We start from the raw sequence: 15457 nt of genomic DNA, 5'->3' as shown, positions 1-15457 counted from the left end.
TCCTGGTCTTGGTTCTACATCTGACCTTTAATCTTATACCTATGGCCTCTCATATGTAGGTCCCCTCACTACTGGAAGCAGTCTGGTTCTATCTACTCTGTCCCATCCTTTCACCATTTTGAACACTTCTGTAATATTGATCTGTAATCTGGGTTCTAACAAATAAAATGCTCAATTTTCAAATCTTTCTTTGTATTCATAATTCCTTATAACAGGCAGCATCTTACTGTATCCTCTCTAAAGCCTCAGTATCCTTCCCATAGTGTGGAACCCAATACTGCATACAGTACTCTAACTGAGATCTTACTAAGTTTTTATATAGGCTCAGTGTTACCGCTTGGCTTTTGTATTCTATACCTCCTGTGATAAAAGCTAGAATTTCATTAGCTTCTTTGAAGGCCTTATCTACCTGAGGTGCCTTTAATGTCCTGTGAACCTGTAACTCTAAATCCCTCTGCTCTTCCACAGCACTGGGCCTACTTCCAGTCACCATATAATCACTGCTGTTAATTATATAATTACAACCCCCAATAAACTAAATGAACCAGCTTTTAGAAATGGTCCTCCATGTTAATGACTTCTATTTCTGCAAAACTGAGTTTAAATCCAGCGAAAGATCACTCACTGTCCACTGTGTAAAGGCCCCTAATATCGGCAGAAGCTGAATGGAAGTGAAGTATTTCACATGTTGAATGAACAGTCTTTGTGGAAACAGGAAGCTTCAGTTTCCCAGAAGGGTTGACCAGTACCAGTAGTCACCAAGCAAGCCCCTCTCTCCCCATCCTCAGTCCAAGTTTCTTTTGCCTTTCAAGTAGTCATTAAATATTGGCAGAGGTGTTGAAAGACTGGGAGCTTGTTCAATGTGGCATTGCTCCACAAACCAGTGAAGTTTTTTTTCATCTATGGGTTTGGTGTGAGGATGTTTTGTGTAGTTTGATCAGCTGCTAGAACCTTTCTGTGCTTATAATGTGTTGCTTCTCAGTTGTTGCAATATTGAAAAGCTGCAGAAGGCCGTGCCAAGCCCATGGTCTGCAGCTGTGTTTGTTTCAAATGTCTGTACTTGTGCTCATGGTTTGTAAATGTGGTGTTTTTACCTGTAACAGCCGTTGCTATCCTTTTAGCTCCAGCCTCTGATGATGAAGGGAGCACAGCGGCAACAGATGGATCAACGCTGCGAACATCACCAGCAGAACACGGTGGCAGTGTGGGATCGGAAAGTGGGGGCAGTGCTGTCGACTCCGTTGCTGGAGAACACAGCGGTAAGAGATGGCCTTAATGCACAGAGAGATGTTGGAGTTTAAAAATAAAAAGGCTGGACTATAGAATCATGATTTTAAGAAGGCCAAGTTTAAAACTTTGAATTTTTGTAATTGATCCCTGTGTGACAGTACATATAATCCCATTTTATTTGCAAACCAAGCATTAGCTGCTTTTTAGCTACTGTGGTTATAAGAATATTTTGAGGATTGGGATATATTCTTCCACAATGATGCTTTACACCCTCTCCAACCAGTTTGGCCTCAGCCACTTTACCCGCATCTCCTGATTTCCTGTTATTTCATGGACTGACCATATTGTTAAAACCCCAGTTCACTCCACCCAACTTGATTCAGAATAGGGCCTTAAAAAATAAATGAAACACACGTGATTAATTCAATTTCGAGTAAGAAGTTATTGATTCAAGATTAGGTAAGTAATGAATTCAAATTTGGTAGTTTATACCATTTTTAATGGGAATTAGTAAATTATGAAAGAATAGTGTTTTACTAGACACAAAACGTACAGCACTGCAGAGATTAATGTATGTGTTTAGTAACCCTGTAGTGGAGTATGTAAATATGCATTTATGCAAATATGTGGTATACATATATGTATGTACGTTTATATGTTTGTGTATGTATACATGAATGTATGATCGAACTCGACACATTTTTAAATTCTATATATAGTGTCCGGTCGCAGCAGTGCATATGGAGATACAACGGCCGAGGGACATCCTACAGGACCGGGCAGCGTCAGCTCCAGCACGGGAGCCATTAGTACCACCACGGGGCAGCAAGAAGGTGAAGGGTCAGAAGGCGAAGGTGAAACAGAAGGTGACCTACATACAAGCAACAGGTGAGAAAATTTTTTATTTTAACTTCATATCAAAATGGAGTGAACCAGTTTTTGACGCGTTAGATTGCCTCTGACTAACAAGCAGTTCATTCAAAAGTTGCATAAAGGGCTGGTGGCTGAGTAATCCTTCTACTCCTCCTCCTCACAGGCTCCACATGGTGCGTCTGATGCTGCTCGAGAGACTTTTACAGCATCTGCCACAGCTCCGTCACGTTGGAGGAGTTAGAGCCATCCCCTACATGCAGGTGAGAATATCCTGTCCCAGTGTGCTCTTTCGGGCTTATTTTACATTTTTGAGGGTGACACTAAATTTAGTCTTATGTTGGGTGGGGCAAGAAATTGACATTGGGTCCATTGGAGATAACAAATGATGAAGGTGTTGTGCTGTCATTTGGAGAAATTACAGTGACATTAGGAATCAGAAATGGGAAAATGCCAACAAGCCAATTAAAGGACATGGATTCACTAAAGTAGCTGGAATTTGAACTTTTATATCCTTGTCATTTTTTTTTGTACCATAGAACTCTTCATAATGTTAAAGCCACGGAATCTTTTCTGTCCCATTGTGATCAGTGATTCTGTGATGTGTCCCCCTCATCTGTTTCTTTTGGCCCATAACCCTTTAAACAATAGTATATCTAGCCTGTAGCACACAGAGCAGTGTCTGCATATGGCAAAATAGTGCTCTGCTAAAACACTACAAAAAAAGCAACACCTAAAATAGAACTTACTGCTTCGGTGGAGTAGGTCAGGACTTGATTTCCCTGTAGAGTTTAAGACGTTCAGGGATTGCTTGATTGTATTGATGGAGTATCCAGCACACTTTGACATCTTTGCTCCTTTTAGAAGTATCAAAATTTAGCCGATAGTCAGGGACAGACTTCTGGTGAAGAATGAAATTAGAGAGTAACTAGCATGGAGGAAATTTGGCTTGCAAAGAATTGGAGAACAGCTTTTTTGTGCTGTTGATCAATTTGGAAATGTCTTGAATTCGTGCACAAGCTTTCTGTGTTACTCATGTTTTTTGTGTACATTTACTTTTATCCAACAGGTAATTCTAATGCTGACTGCTGACTTGGATGGAGAAGATGAGAAAGATAAAGGAGCCTTGGACAATCTGCTGTCCCAGCTCATTGCAGAGCTGTGCATGGACAAGAAGGTACTAGCCTCTCAGCAGTCAATCCTCAGCACTTTGCACCATTTAAAAGTGCATTTTCTTCTCTCGGTATTGATTGACTAACAAGGTGCTAACTCCCAGGCTTGTGCCACTGTTATTCTTGCGGTGGCCACAAGGAGACATTTAAGAGTAATTTGTTGACTTGACCTGACCTTCAGTAATAATTTTCCCCCTGCCCCACATCCAGATTGCAAATCAGAGTTGGCACAGACATGCATCCTTACGATTGATGTCATTGAATTTTTTTGATTTTTCAGTGTGTACAATGAAACCTAATATTACAAATGTGTGTTGTATGTTACAAATGCTGAATGTAATCAACAAAACCACATAAACATCAAATAGTCACTGAACAAAAATGATGCTGTAGAGGACTAATTACATTGAATGCTGTTACACGCAGCGTATACTTGACACACAGCAACCCGGGGTGGAGCGAGGCAACAACCTGTAGTGGTTATGATCCTGGACCAATCGCGGTGGTCATGTGTTGCAATCGCACCATGGCAAGTTGTAAAATTGAATTCAGCAAATTTGGTAATTTGTGGATTGGCAGCTGAAAAATAACCATGAAAACTGCCGGATTGTCCTAAAACCCCAACTGCTTCAGGGAATGGAGGCCGACACCTCCGCTCTGTCTGGCCTGCACATGACTCCAGTCTCACTACATGGTTGACTCTTGATGCCCCCTGAAGTTCAGTAATAATAAGAAAATGGGGCACCATTGTAGGAGCACCATCACCACACAGTGAGTTAAGGAGCAGGCCCATCACCATCACCTCGGGGCAACTAGGGGGAGCAGTAAATGCAGCCTTGCCAGTATCACTCATATCCCGAGAACAATTAAAGTTATGATGCTCAGAATCTCTCTTCCTGAATTGATTGTTGATTGTTTTGGTCAGGATGTTTCTAAGAAGAATGATCGCAGCCCACTGAACGAAGTGCATCTGGTGATCATGAGGCTTCTCAGTGTCTTTATGTCCCGAACTAAATCAGGCTCAAAATCTGCCTCGGAGGTAAGTCGTTGCTCTGCACTGTGAATTCATGTGTACAAATCGTCGCGCTGCTTCCGTGACTGAAATAATTTGCAGCTGCTTTACTTTTGGGGAGTCTTTAGAACTTCAAGCACTGAATGTTCCTGAATAAAGGAGCAAGTACTTTACTGGAGGCTGATAAAGTAAGTATTATTCTCCTGTTTGCAGGCTTCCTCACTAATCTCCAACGCCACAGCCACTGCATTGTTAAGTTCAGGAGCCATTGACTATTGCCTCCATGTTCTTAAATCACTGCTGGATTACTGGAAAACACAACAGGGTGAAGAGGAAGCTGTGGCAACAAGTCAGCTCCTGAAACCACACACTTCTTCATCGCCTCCAGACATGAGCCCATTCTTCCTGCGACAATATGTGAAGGTAAGGCTTTGTAATTGAACAGCAGGCCCTGTTGTTTGCATCCTCTATAGGGGATCTGTGGCGATGTGTGAGCAGATAAAACAATAGTGTGTCTCTTCAACCAATCGGGTTGAAGAATCCTCATTGAGACATAGAGTCTAAACCAGGTACCTGTAATATAAACCAGGAATTTTAAATTAGATTTAAATCATGTACAGAAAGTGAGTATCAGCCAACCACCAGTAAAAGGGCAAAAATTATGCTTCAAAGATAGAAAATAAAATGTTAGTTATGGATTCAGGGCATGTTTGGTGTGCAGGACTATATGTGTGTGTATGGATTTTGAGGGGGAAGAAAGATCTTTAATGCATGTATATGGGAGGGAGAAGTACATATTTTTGTACAGGGTTGGTTTATGTGGGGAACAGATGTGTGGGTATGTTTTCCCATGTTTGCTTCTACAATACAAGTTTTCAGGATTTTTTAAATTCTTCCTAAATGCCTGCTGGTTTTTCAGGGTCATGCTGCAGATGTGTTCGAGGCATACTCACAACTCTTGACTGAAATGGTGCTGAGATTACCGTACCAAATAAAGAAGATTGCTGATGCAAACTCTCGGATTCCACCGCCAATCTTTGACCATTCTTGGTTCTACTTCCTGTCTGAAGTGAGTCTACGATTCAGAAATCCACAGCATTCAAAAATCAACTGGTAGCGTGGTAGTGGAGTGTGGATGTAATTGCGGAGTTCCTTTAACAGTGAAAGTTTGCTCTTGTTTCAGTATCTAATGATCCAGCAGACTCCCTTTGTGCGGCGTCAAGTTCGCAAACTCCTACTATTCATTTGCGGATCGAAGGAGAAATACCGTCAGCTGCGGGATCTGCACACACTTGACTCTCACGTTCGAGGAATTAAAAAACTGCTGGAGGAGCAGGGAATCCATCTCCGTGGTGGTGTGGTCACAGCATCATCAGGATCTGCTCTGCAGTACGACACACTCATTAGCTTGGTGAGTTGAGGCTAACTGCAGGTGATCAGAATTCTGATATTTTTGGCCGGCAGCAGTCCACTATATCCACAAAATAAATCTCTCTTATCTGAAAACTCTTCAAATGTTACTATTACATTTGCAACAGCAGACTGGGAGGTATATAAATGGGACATTTTTCAGATTGTCCTTGTGTCCAAAATGGTGCAAATTGTAACTTGACAGTTTCAAGTTGTACATTGTATCTTCATTCTTTAGTCAATTTCATATTTTTCAACAATACTATTTTCCAATTTATTTTTTAACAAACAGTGCAGCTTTCTCACTATTTATTTAGTTCAATGTGGTTATCTGTTAGTTTAATCCCTTTGCCTCTTTCAGATGGAGCACTTGAAGGCCTGTGCAGAGATTGCTAGCCAACGGACAGTAAACTGGCAGAAATTTTGCCTCAAGGATGATTGTAAGTATAACCTTAGTTACCTTCTGTAGGCGTTTGAAATGTTGGTGTGTTCCTAGCAAATGGTTCCTAGCACCTCAGTATTAGATAGACCCTCCTCCATGTTCTGGTACAGTTTCAAGATTGACTAATGTTAATGTTGTAAAAAAAAAGCAAAATTTTTCTCCTTCTGCACCCCAGAATTGAAAAATTGCATCCCTGTCAGACTCCTTCAAGCTAATGTTAAGGCTGCGGACCACTGCACCCTGCACCCAAATGATGCAGCACATAAACAGGCCATTCAGTGTACCAAGTCTGTGCTAGTTTTATTTGCCACATGAGCCATCTTGTCTAATCTAACTCCCCTGCTTACTTCCCACTGCCTTTAATAATCCACTTTTTTCAAGCCCCTAATTTTCTTCGAAAACAATTCACAGACTGCTTCAATAAATGTTGGATACATGATCCACATTCTAAACACCCTCTTAAAAATTAAAGAAATGTATATCTTGGATGAAGTGTAGCATTTCCTGAACTGAATGCACATTGGCTGATTTTTAGGAAACATCAAAATACTTCTATATCAACATTATTTGCAGAAGAATTTTTATGAGCTTTGCTGGTGTTCGATTTGTGTTTACGTTTTAAGTAAGTCAAATAAATTGAACCTTTTATTTGTTTCTTCCTTTCTTTCACTTTCTTTCTTTCTTCCTCTCCTTCCTGCCAGCTGTTCTATATTTCTTACTCCAGGTTAGTTTCCTTGTGGACGAAGGAGTTTCCCCGGTTCTCCTCCAGTTGCTTTCGTGCGCGCTCTGTGGCAGTAAAGTGCTCTCTACAACATTGTCCAGTAACACAGGGGGCACCGGGACAACTTCAGCCTCCTCCAGCTCGGGACAGTCTGGGTCTCAGTCCAAATCCTCTAGCAAAAAGAGCAAGAAAGAGGAGCGAGAGAAGGAAAAGGATGGTAGGCTATAGGAATGTCACTGAGCCATTATCGGGTGAATTTTATACACCTTTACATACAAGTATTGTATAAAGTTACTGTTAATTCACAATCAAAAGTGAGACTATGTTAAAGTGACTGAAAATGGAACAGCCCTGAAGAGGAAGTGAGAATGTAAAAGATGGAAAAAATTGATACCGATTGATTCAGAATAGTCTACAGATTTAAACCTCGAATAGGATCTGTATTACCTCCTTATACCTACAGATAATGCCATCCAACCAACTGCTGTGCAATGAATTCTAGTCTCTCCCTTAGTATTGTTGATTTCGGGTGTTCCCTTTGGTGTTTTAAGAAGTGTGATTACTGAACAGCTGATATTTACATTCCTCCCAACTACAGTCTGGTAAATAAAAATGTGACTGCAGTATCCTGTCCTTTCAATTTTTGAACCTGGTGTCAATGCCAAGCTCAAATTGATGTGAAGCTGGTCTCCTTTCTCCTGATTGGGTGCTACATGAAATTAGTCTGCTATACTTGGCCTGTTTCCGAGTAAGAACATATCCACAAAGCAATGCTTGCCGTGGTTTGCCAAAGTTGACCATCTTGCTGTAAGAGATCAGGATGACTAGTGTGGGGAAATAGACACAGTCACAGTGGGACAGTAAGAATTCTTTCTAAGGTTTGAGCTGAGGCACTTTGGACTAGACACAATCATCAATTTGATAATGCTGCAATTGATCTGGGAGTGCTTGATGGGACAGACCTTTACTCTGTATCAAACCCGTGCTGTACCTGCCCTGGGAGTGTTTGATGGGACAGTGTAGAGGGAGCTTTACTCTGTATCAAACCCATGCTGTACCTGCCCTGGGAGTGTTTGATGGGACAGTGTAGAGGGAGCTTTACTCTGTATCGAACCCACGCTGTACCTGCCCTGGGAGAGTTTGATGGGATAGTGTAGACGGAGCTTTACTCTGTATGCAACCCATGCTGTACCTGCCCTGGGAGTGTTTCACCCTCTGCAGTACCCTGGCAAGCCACGCAACTGTAAAAATATTCCTACCATACACGAGGGGAAAATAAAATCAGACTATCAGCATAACTCAGACATTGCTTCACAGCAAGCCTCGGATATCTGTTGCTATTCCTTCATTGTCCTTCGGTCAGAACCCTGGAATTCCTCACCGTATGGAATCACCATCACCACAAGGAGGCGCACAACCTCAGGGCAACTAGGGATGGGCAATTCATGTGGCCTTGCCAGTGACCTGAAAATAAAGCTCAAATTCCCGTAGAATAGTGGACAGCATGATCATATTCTCATACTCTTATGTGTGCTGTACTTTTGTCATGCCGGTTAATAAATTTGTTGTTTTCTACTTTGCTGTTGACAGAGAGCACGAGCAGTCAGGAAGATCAGCTTTGCTCAGCTTTGGTCAATCAACTGAATAAATTTGCCGACAAAGAAACTCTGATTCAGTTTCTACGTTGTTTCCTGTTGGAATCAAACTCCTCATCTGTGCGTTGGCAGGCTCACTGTCTTACTCTCCACATCTATAGGTGAGTCATGGGTCATATTGAATTCCAAGTGATTATATAAACAGTTTAACAGTGCATAGCTGAGCTAACAGCACTGTGCATGAACTGCAGTAGCAACAGCAAAAATAGGCCAGTCTTTCCGATGTTTCAGGGTTTATCGTCAAATTAGACACAGTTCAACTTCAGTGTAACAAAGTTGTAGCAGATTGTTGTTCCATTACATTCCACAGAAGGCTTTAACAAGAAAACCTTGTGTGGAGGATAAACACCAACAAAGACTGATACTGGTGGTGATCTCCAAGGATCTGTTCTGGGGCCTCAGCTTTTCAGTATATTTATTAACGACTTCCATGAAGGAATAGGGAGCTATATATCTAAGTTAGCTGACGACACTAAGTTAGGTACACAGTAAGTCATGTCGACGGGAGCAGAACTTTGCAAATGGACGTTAATAGGCAGTGAGCGGGCAAAACTGGCAGATGGGGTTCAGTGTGGGGAAGTGTGAGATCATCTACTTTGGACCCAAGAATGATCGAACAAAGCATTTTCTAAATGGTGAGAAACTAGGAACTGTGGAGGAGCAGTGAGATTTTGGGGTCCAAGTACAGAAATCACAAAGCTAATGGACAGGTACAAAAAAAATAATTAAAATGGCTAATGAAATGTTGGCCTTTCTCAAGGGGCTGGAATACAAAGGAAGCTATGTTACAGCTATACAGAGCTCTGGTTAGACCACCTCACACCTGAATGGTCCCGAGGATTCCAGGTTTGGACCGCTGCTAGTGTTGTAGCAGCCCCTCAGGTAATGATGTCCGGGATTGGGGACATGGGTCAGGAGCAATGGGGGATGGAGGGACTCTGGAATCATGAGAGTCAGGTAGGGAACTAGGAGATCGAGGCGGTGGAAATGGGGGCAGTGTTAGGGAGCCAGGAATGGGGGGGATGGGGGAGTCGCAAGCGGGGGTGTTGGAGGTTTGGGAGTGCCGTTGGGAACGTGCTGACTTCACAGCGATAGTTCATCTTTGGTTTATTGCTTCTACTCATTGAAATTGACCATTATTTTTTAATTTGATGAGATTAGGAGCTCTGGCAAATCCCAGCAGGAGCTGTTACTGGACCTGATGTGGTCAATTTGGCCGGAGCTCCCAGCTTATGGACGTAAGGCTGCGCAGTTTGTGGATCTGCTGGGATATTTCTCACTCAAGACTCCACAGACTGAAAAAAAGGTAAAAAGTTTCAATAGACTTGCATTAAAAAAGCAAGTCCCTGTTGTCGGGAATTGACAGCTCTGCATGTTCCTACTTCTTTGGTGCTAAATATATCCGTTGCCTTTTGTTCCCGTCCTAGCTGAAGGAATATTCACACAAGGCAGTGGAGATTCTTCGTACTCAGAACCATATTCTCACTAACCACCCCAACTCCAACATTTATAAGTGAGTAATGTATTTGTTCAAATGTTCTTTTTCACAGATGAGCACATTGTATTTATGGAGAATTGGAACTGATAAAAAGAGGTAATGCAGTGTGCTGCAATGCTATTTACAGAGTTAATAATGTTCCTATTTTTTCTGCTTTTGCTTTGTCCTAGTATGCTGTCTGGTCTCGTCGAGTTCGATGGCTATTACCTGGAGAGTGATCCGTGTCTTGTCTGTAATAACCCTGAGGTGCCATTCACTGTAAGTATAGAAGTACACCTGGCTCAGTGTATGTCTGGCATTGCATAAGGTCCACCATTAAGGTTTCTCTCTTCCTCTGGAAAGTTGTTCCTTGAGGGTGGAAAGGCTTGTGCTAGTCTCCGTGTCTTGTCAGTGTCAACAGTTTCCCACCACGAGTCTTGGATTATTGGTAAATCATCTGTCCAATTATCCATAGCAGGTGGTTTTGAGCAAGACACACCAGTAGGAAATACCCTTAATACCTCTTTCTACTCTTCCCTCCCCTCCTCCTGAAGTTCTGCAGTGGTAGTTTGGACGGAGGTGGGGAGGGCAGGAAAGAGTCCACAGCAATGGCAATGAATTGAAAGATTTCTATCATTTGGCTATTGAGATCTCATTAAACAGTCTCCTCATTGCATCCCCTTGTATCTGAATTGTGCAGCTTTCTACTGATGTTGTGGTCAGTCACAACTGAACCAGGGTTGCCAACAATATAGTTTCGATAGAAACCTCTGTTAGTTTTAGTAATGTCCCTTTTAGGTAAAGGGGCGTCCCAAATTACTTTTTACATCATAGATGATTAATAGTTGGGGCAGCTCCCACGGAATGACTAAATCTCTCACCGAACTCCCTAAATTACTTTGGTACATTGGTTTTCTCTCAAACCTTATCCACATGAATTAAAACTACAAAAAACTTTTCACTTCTCTTCAGAATATTAAACTTTCATCAATCAAGGTGGACACGCGCTACACGACCACGCAGCAAGTGGTGAAACTGATCGGCAGTCACACCATCAGCAAAGTGACTGTGAAGATCGGGGACCTAAAACGCACGAAGATGGTTCGCACCATCAACCTGTACTACAACAACAGAACTGTGCAGGCCATTGTAGAACTAAAAAACAAGTGAGTATCTGGCTATGACATATATGTCCATGTAAGTGATAATAGATGAATGTTTGGTTTTAGTTCTTCCCAAATGATCTTATCTGGTTCAGTGCAAGTTCCAGGTAACTTTTGTACACTTGGGAACAAGCTTTTTATATGAATGTCAGCCGTGATTTAGTGGTAGCACTCCCACCTCTGAGGCAGCAGGTTGTGAGTTCAAGTCCCACTCGAGAGACTTGAGCATGTAATCTAGGCTGACACTCAGTGCCGCACTCCCTCAGTACTGCACTGATCAGAAGTGCCATCTTTACGTTGAGACGTTAAATCAAGGTCCTGTCTGCCCCCTCCGCTGGACGTAAATGATCCCATGGCACTATTCGAAGAAGACCAGGTGAGTTCTCCCGGTGTCCCAGCTAATATTTATCCCTTAGCCAACATCACTTAAGACAGATTATCTGGCCATTATCACATTGCTGCTGTTTTATTTCATTGTTGTTTGTGGGACCTTGCTGTGCACAATTTGGATGCTGCAATTCCTACAATAGTGACTACACTTCAGAAGTACTTAATTAGCTGTGAAGCGCTTTGAGGCATCCTGAGGTTGTAAAAGATGCTATTATAAATGCAAATTTTTTCTGAATGTGAATCGCAGCCAAATATCAGTGCCTGTTCTTGCCACTTGCTTGATTTTAATGTATTTAATGTCAATAGTGTAATTATAAGTGAATTTGGGCACACTTTCCTCAAAATGTTAGTTTATAACATGACTGAATTCCACTATTTACGCCTCATCAACCATATTGCCTTCTCTTCTTAGGCCTGCTCGTTGGCACAAAGCTAAAAAGGTCCAGCTAACACCGGGTCAGACTGAGGTAAAGATAGACCTCCCACTCCCCATTGTAGCATCCAACCTCATGATTGAGTTTGCAGACTTTTATGAGAATTACCAGGCATCAACAGAGACCCTACAGTGCCCACGCTGCAGTGCTTCCGTTCCCGCCAATCCAGGCGTCTGTGGTAACTGCGGAGAGAACGTTTACCAGTGTCACAAATGCAGGTGAGTGGGATTATAGACAACTGACACTGTGATTTAATGAATATAAAACAGTACCATCAACATACTCTACGCTGTGGAGTTCAGAGGAAGCTGTCAGGCAATGTTGCTGTATTGTAAACATTTGAAGGTATTAAGGTATTTTACTGACTGAATCACTGATCTATGACATGCTACTAAACCTCCATGGTGGCCACTCTGAGTCCTATCATTCATAATCCACCTTGTAATTAATAACTGGAATATTCACCATAAAAAAAATATATCTAACGGACAAAATTAGTTTGTTTTTCAATGCTTTCTATTTTCCAGTTGACTGACTTGATGACTTCAGAGATTGGCCTCCCAGCTGACCTGGCCAACAGTACTCTGTAAAGTCGGTGTACTTGAGTTATATTTTGGTGAAGATCGTGCAAGTGAGGTCTGCAGTCATTTTCGCATGGCATTGGCAGGTTGCTTAAACACAATTTAATGAGCAGGTCACTGATGGAAATAGTTTTAGCAGCAATCCTGATTGTGCTGAGCACTTGAGGCTGCAAAAAATACAAGTGTGAAATGAAACCTATTACAGATTTGTATGTATTTGACTATATTGTGATCTTTAGGAGGCCTGCGATTTGTGCACTCCAGTGTAGTTACTGTGTTGATCGTAATGTGTACATTCTGCTTTGAGGCACAGTGCAAGAGAATGAATTTAACACAATCTCGATGAATGCAGCCCATGTGGAATGAGATTGCTCTTGCATCAGGTTATATGGAAGCCCCATCCCCTGAAGTCACTTCTATGGGGGAGCCTGTGGTTAATATTTGGTCGCACACTTTGCCGATCCCAACTCTTCATTTGTGCTCCGTTCATTTGAATTGGCTCAATAGTCTGCTGAAAAACTGGATTCTGACCGCTAAAAATAATCTCCTTCTCAGCTGCTGTTGTGTCTTTCAGCTTCTTAGGCTAACACTGGGAGTAAATTCTGATCATTCTGAGTAATTCAACTGCTGTCTTTACAGATCTATTAACTATGATGAGAAAGATCCATTTCTGTGTAATGCGTGTGGATTCTGCAAATACGCGCGGTTTGATTTCATGCTATATGCCAAACCATGCTGTGCAGTGGATCCAATTGAAAATGAAGAGGACAGAAAGAAGGTGAGGTCACCTGGGGAAATGCTTGTACTCTGTTTCTGTCTTTCCCGGAACCTGAGCCTCTTTGTCTTTATTGTACTAAATTCTGGGAATGTTTAGCTGAAAACTCATTGATATACAGCCTTTTTGATATATTTTATCTTTCTGCTATTTAAATCAACATGCGGTCATTTTTCTAACCTTGTTTTATTTCGGATTTCGTCCTGCAGGCAGTGACAAACATAAACACTTTGTTGGATAAAGCTGACCGTGTTTATCACCAGCTCATGGGACATAGGCCACAACTCGAAACTCTTTTGGTGAAAGTCAGTGAAGCTGCTCCTGAAAAACCACAGGTAAAGGGATGTGCTTCATTGGCTGGGAGGCGTTCAGTACGTTCACTTGCCTCCTTTAGAGCCCCTTTAGTCATGTACAAGATGTCGCCAGGCACTTCATAGAAATAATAAGAGGAACAGAAACTGACCAGAGGAGAGTGGTTAGAAACATAGAAAATAGGTGCACGAGTAGGCCATTCGGCCCTTCGAGCCTGCACCACCATTCAATATGATTATGGCTGATGATTCAACCTCAGTACCCCACCCCAGCCTTCTCTCCATACCCCCTGATCCCTTCAGCCATAAGGGCCACATCTAACTCCCTTTTGAATATGTCCAACGAACTGGACTCAACAACTTTCTGTGGCAGAGAATTCCACAGGTTCACAATTCTCTGGGTGAAAAAGTTTCTCCTCATCTCGCTCCTTTATGACTTGTCCCTTATCTTTAGACTGTGTCCCCTGGTTCTGGACTTCCCCAACATCGGGAACATTCTTCCTGCATCTAACCTGTCCTGTGCCATCAGAATTTTATGTTTCTATGAGGTCCCCTCTCATTCTTCTAAATTCCAGTGAGTATAAACCAATCTAGTCTTTCCTCATATGTCAGTCCTGCCATCCCGGGAATCAGTCTGGTGAACCTTCGCTGCACTCCCTCAATAACAAGCATGTCCTTCCTCACATTAGGAGACCAAAACTGCACACAATATTCAAGGTGTGGCCTCACCAAGGCCCTGTACAACTGCAGCAAGACCTCCCGGCTCCTATACTCAAATCCCCTCGCTATGAAGGCCAGCATGCCATTTGCTTTTTTTTACTGCCTGCTGTACCTGCATGCCTATCTTCAATGACTGATGTACCATGACACCCAGATCTCATTGCACCTCCCCTTTTACTAATCTGTCTAATAATTTGTCTTCCTGTTTTTGCCACCAAAGTGGATAACCTCACATTTATCCACATTAGGAGAGGTGACTAAAAGCTGGGTTAAAATGTGGGATTTGTGAAGACTTTTAAAGGTGGAGAGAAGAGGAGTGACATAGGGATTCAGGGAGGGAGTTCCAAGTGCAAGACATATTTCCCTAATAGAACGCATAATAAACTGTTTATTGAATGATTTGCAGGTGCTGTGGCTGTTCTACGATGAATATTTCTCTGCTCCATTCAGTTCTCTACATTTGGCAGCTAAGATATTGAATTAATTGACATTTACTGATTAACACCTGTCTGATTCAGATTCTGCAGAATGTTGTTTAACTGTTTTGTTCCGTTTAAATACTGTATTTCAAATGCCACCATTTCATAGAATCATACAGCAAAGAAGGAGGCCATTTGGCCATTGTGCCTGTGCCGGCTCTCTGAAAGAGCTATCCTTAGTCCCACTTCCTGGCTCTTTCCCAACACATTGCTAATTTTTTTCTCCATTTCCCTTTTGAAAGTTACTATTGAATCTGCTTCCACCATCAGGCAATGCATTTCAGATCATAACTCAGAGTGAAAATAATTCTCTTCATCTTCCCCTGGATTTTTTGATAATTATCTTAAATCTGTGACCTCTGGTTACCGACCTTCCTGCCAGTGGAAACAGATTCTCCCCATCTACAATATCAAATCCTTTTATAATTTTGAACACCTCGATGAAATCTCCCCTTAATGTTCACTGCTCTGAGGAGAACAATCCCGGCTTCTCTAGTTTCACCACGTAACGGAATTCCCTCGTCCCAGGTACTATTCTGGTAAATCCCCTCTGCACCCTCTCCAAGACCTTGACATCCTTCCTAAAGTGTGCTGCCCAGAATTTGACACAATTCT

The 15457-nt window shown here is 42.2% G+C and overlaps 1 protein-coding gene across 10 annotated transcripts in view; it reads left to right on the top strand.

The window, feature by feature from the left end:
- The window catches only part of ubr4 (ubiquitin protein ligase E3 component n-recognin 4), a 206153-nt gene that overhangs the window by 113503 nt on the left and 77193 nt on the right, over nucleotides 1–15457 (top strand). For 9 of the 10 annotated variants that reach the window (XM_070860353.1, XM_070860352.1, XM_070860351.1 and 6 more), the window contains 18 exons: nucleotides 1122–1259; nucleotides 1950–2118; nucleotides 2267–2363; nucleotides 3170–3277; nucleotides 4198–4311; nucleotides 4498–4707; nucleotides 5204–5353; nucleotides 5468–5695; nucleotides 6056–6134; nucleotides 6838–7074; nucleotides 8448–8613; nucleotides 9674–9818; nucleotides 9940–10025; nucleotides 10181–10268; nucleotides 10962–11155; nucleotides 11955–12194; nucleotides 13197–13335; nucleotides 13542–13667. In XM_070860353.1, the coding sequence (XP_070716454.1) occupies nucleotides 1122–1259; nucleotides 1950–2118; nucleotides 2267–2363; nucleotides 3170–3277; nucleotides 4198–4311; nucleotides 4498–4707; nucleotides 5204–5353; nucleotides 5468–5695; nucleotides 6056–6134; nucleotides 6838–7074; nucleotides 8448–8613; nucleotides 9674–9818; nucleotides 9940–10025; nucleotides 10181–10268; nucleotides 10962–11155; nucleotides 11955–12194; nucleotides 13197–13335; nucleotides 13542–13667 (2714 nt within the window). The remainder of the gene's footprint in view (nucleotides 1–1121; nucleotides 1260–1949; nucleotides 2119–2266; nucleotides 2364–3169; nucleotides 3278–4197; nucleotides 4312–4497; nucleotides 4708–5203; nucleotides 5354–5467; nucleotides 5696–6055; nucleotides 6135–6837; nucleotides 7075–8447; nucleotides 8614–9673; nucleotides 9819–9939; nucleotides 10026–10180; nucleotides 10269–10961; nucleotides 11156–11954; nucleotides 12195–13196; nucleotides 13336–13541; nucleotides 13668–15457) is intronic. The other variant, XM_070860348.1, reaches the window with a different exon arrangement.

Source organism: Pristiophorus japonicus, chromosome 18, assembly GCF_044704955.1.
Source record: "Pristiophorus japonicus isolate sPriJap1 chromosome 18, sPriJap1.hap1, whole genome shotgun sequence".
In the NCBI taxonomy this organism is placed as follows: domain Eukaryota; kingdom Metazoa; phylum Chordata; class Chondrichthyes; family Pristiophoridae; genus Pristiophorus; species Pristiophorus japonicus.
The sequence above is the reverse complement of the archived record's forward strand: the minus strand, read 5'-3'. Positions and strand labels throughout refer to the sequence as shown.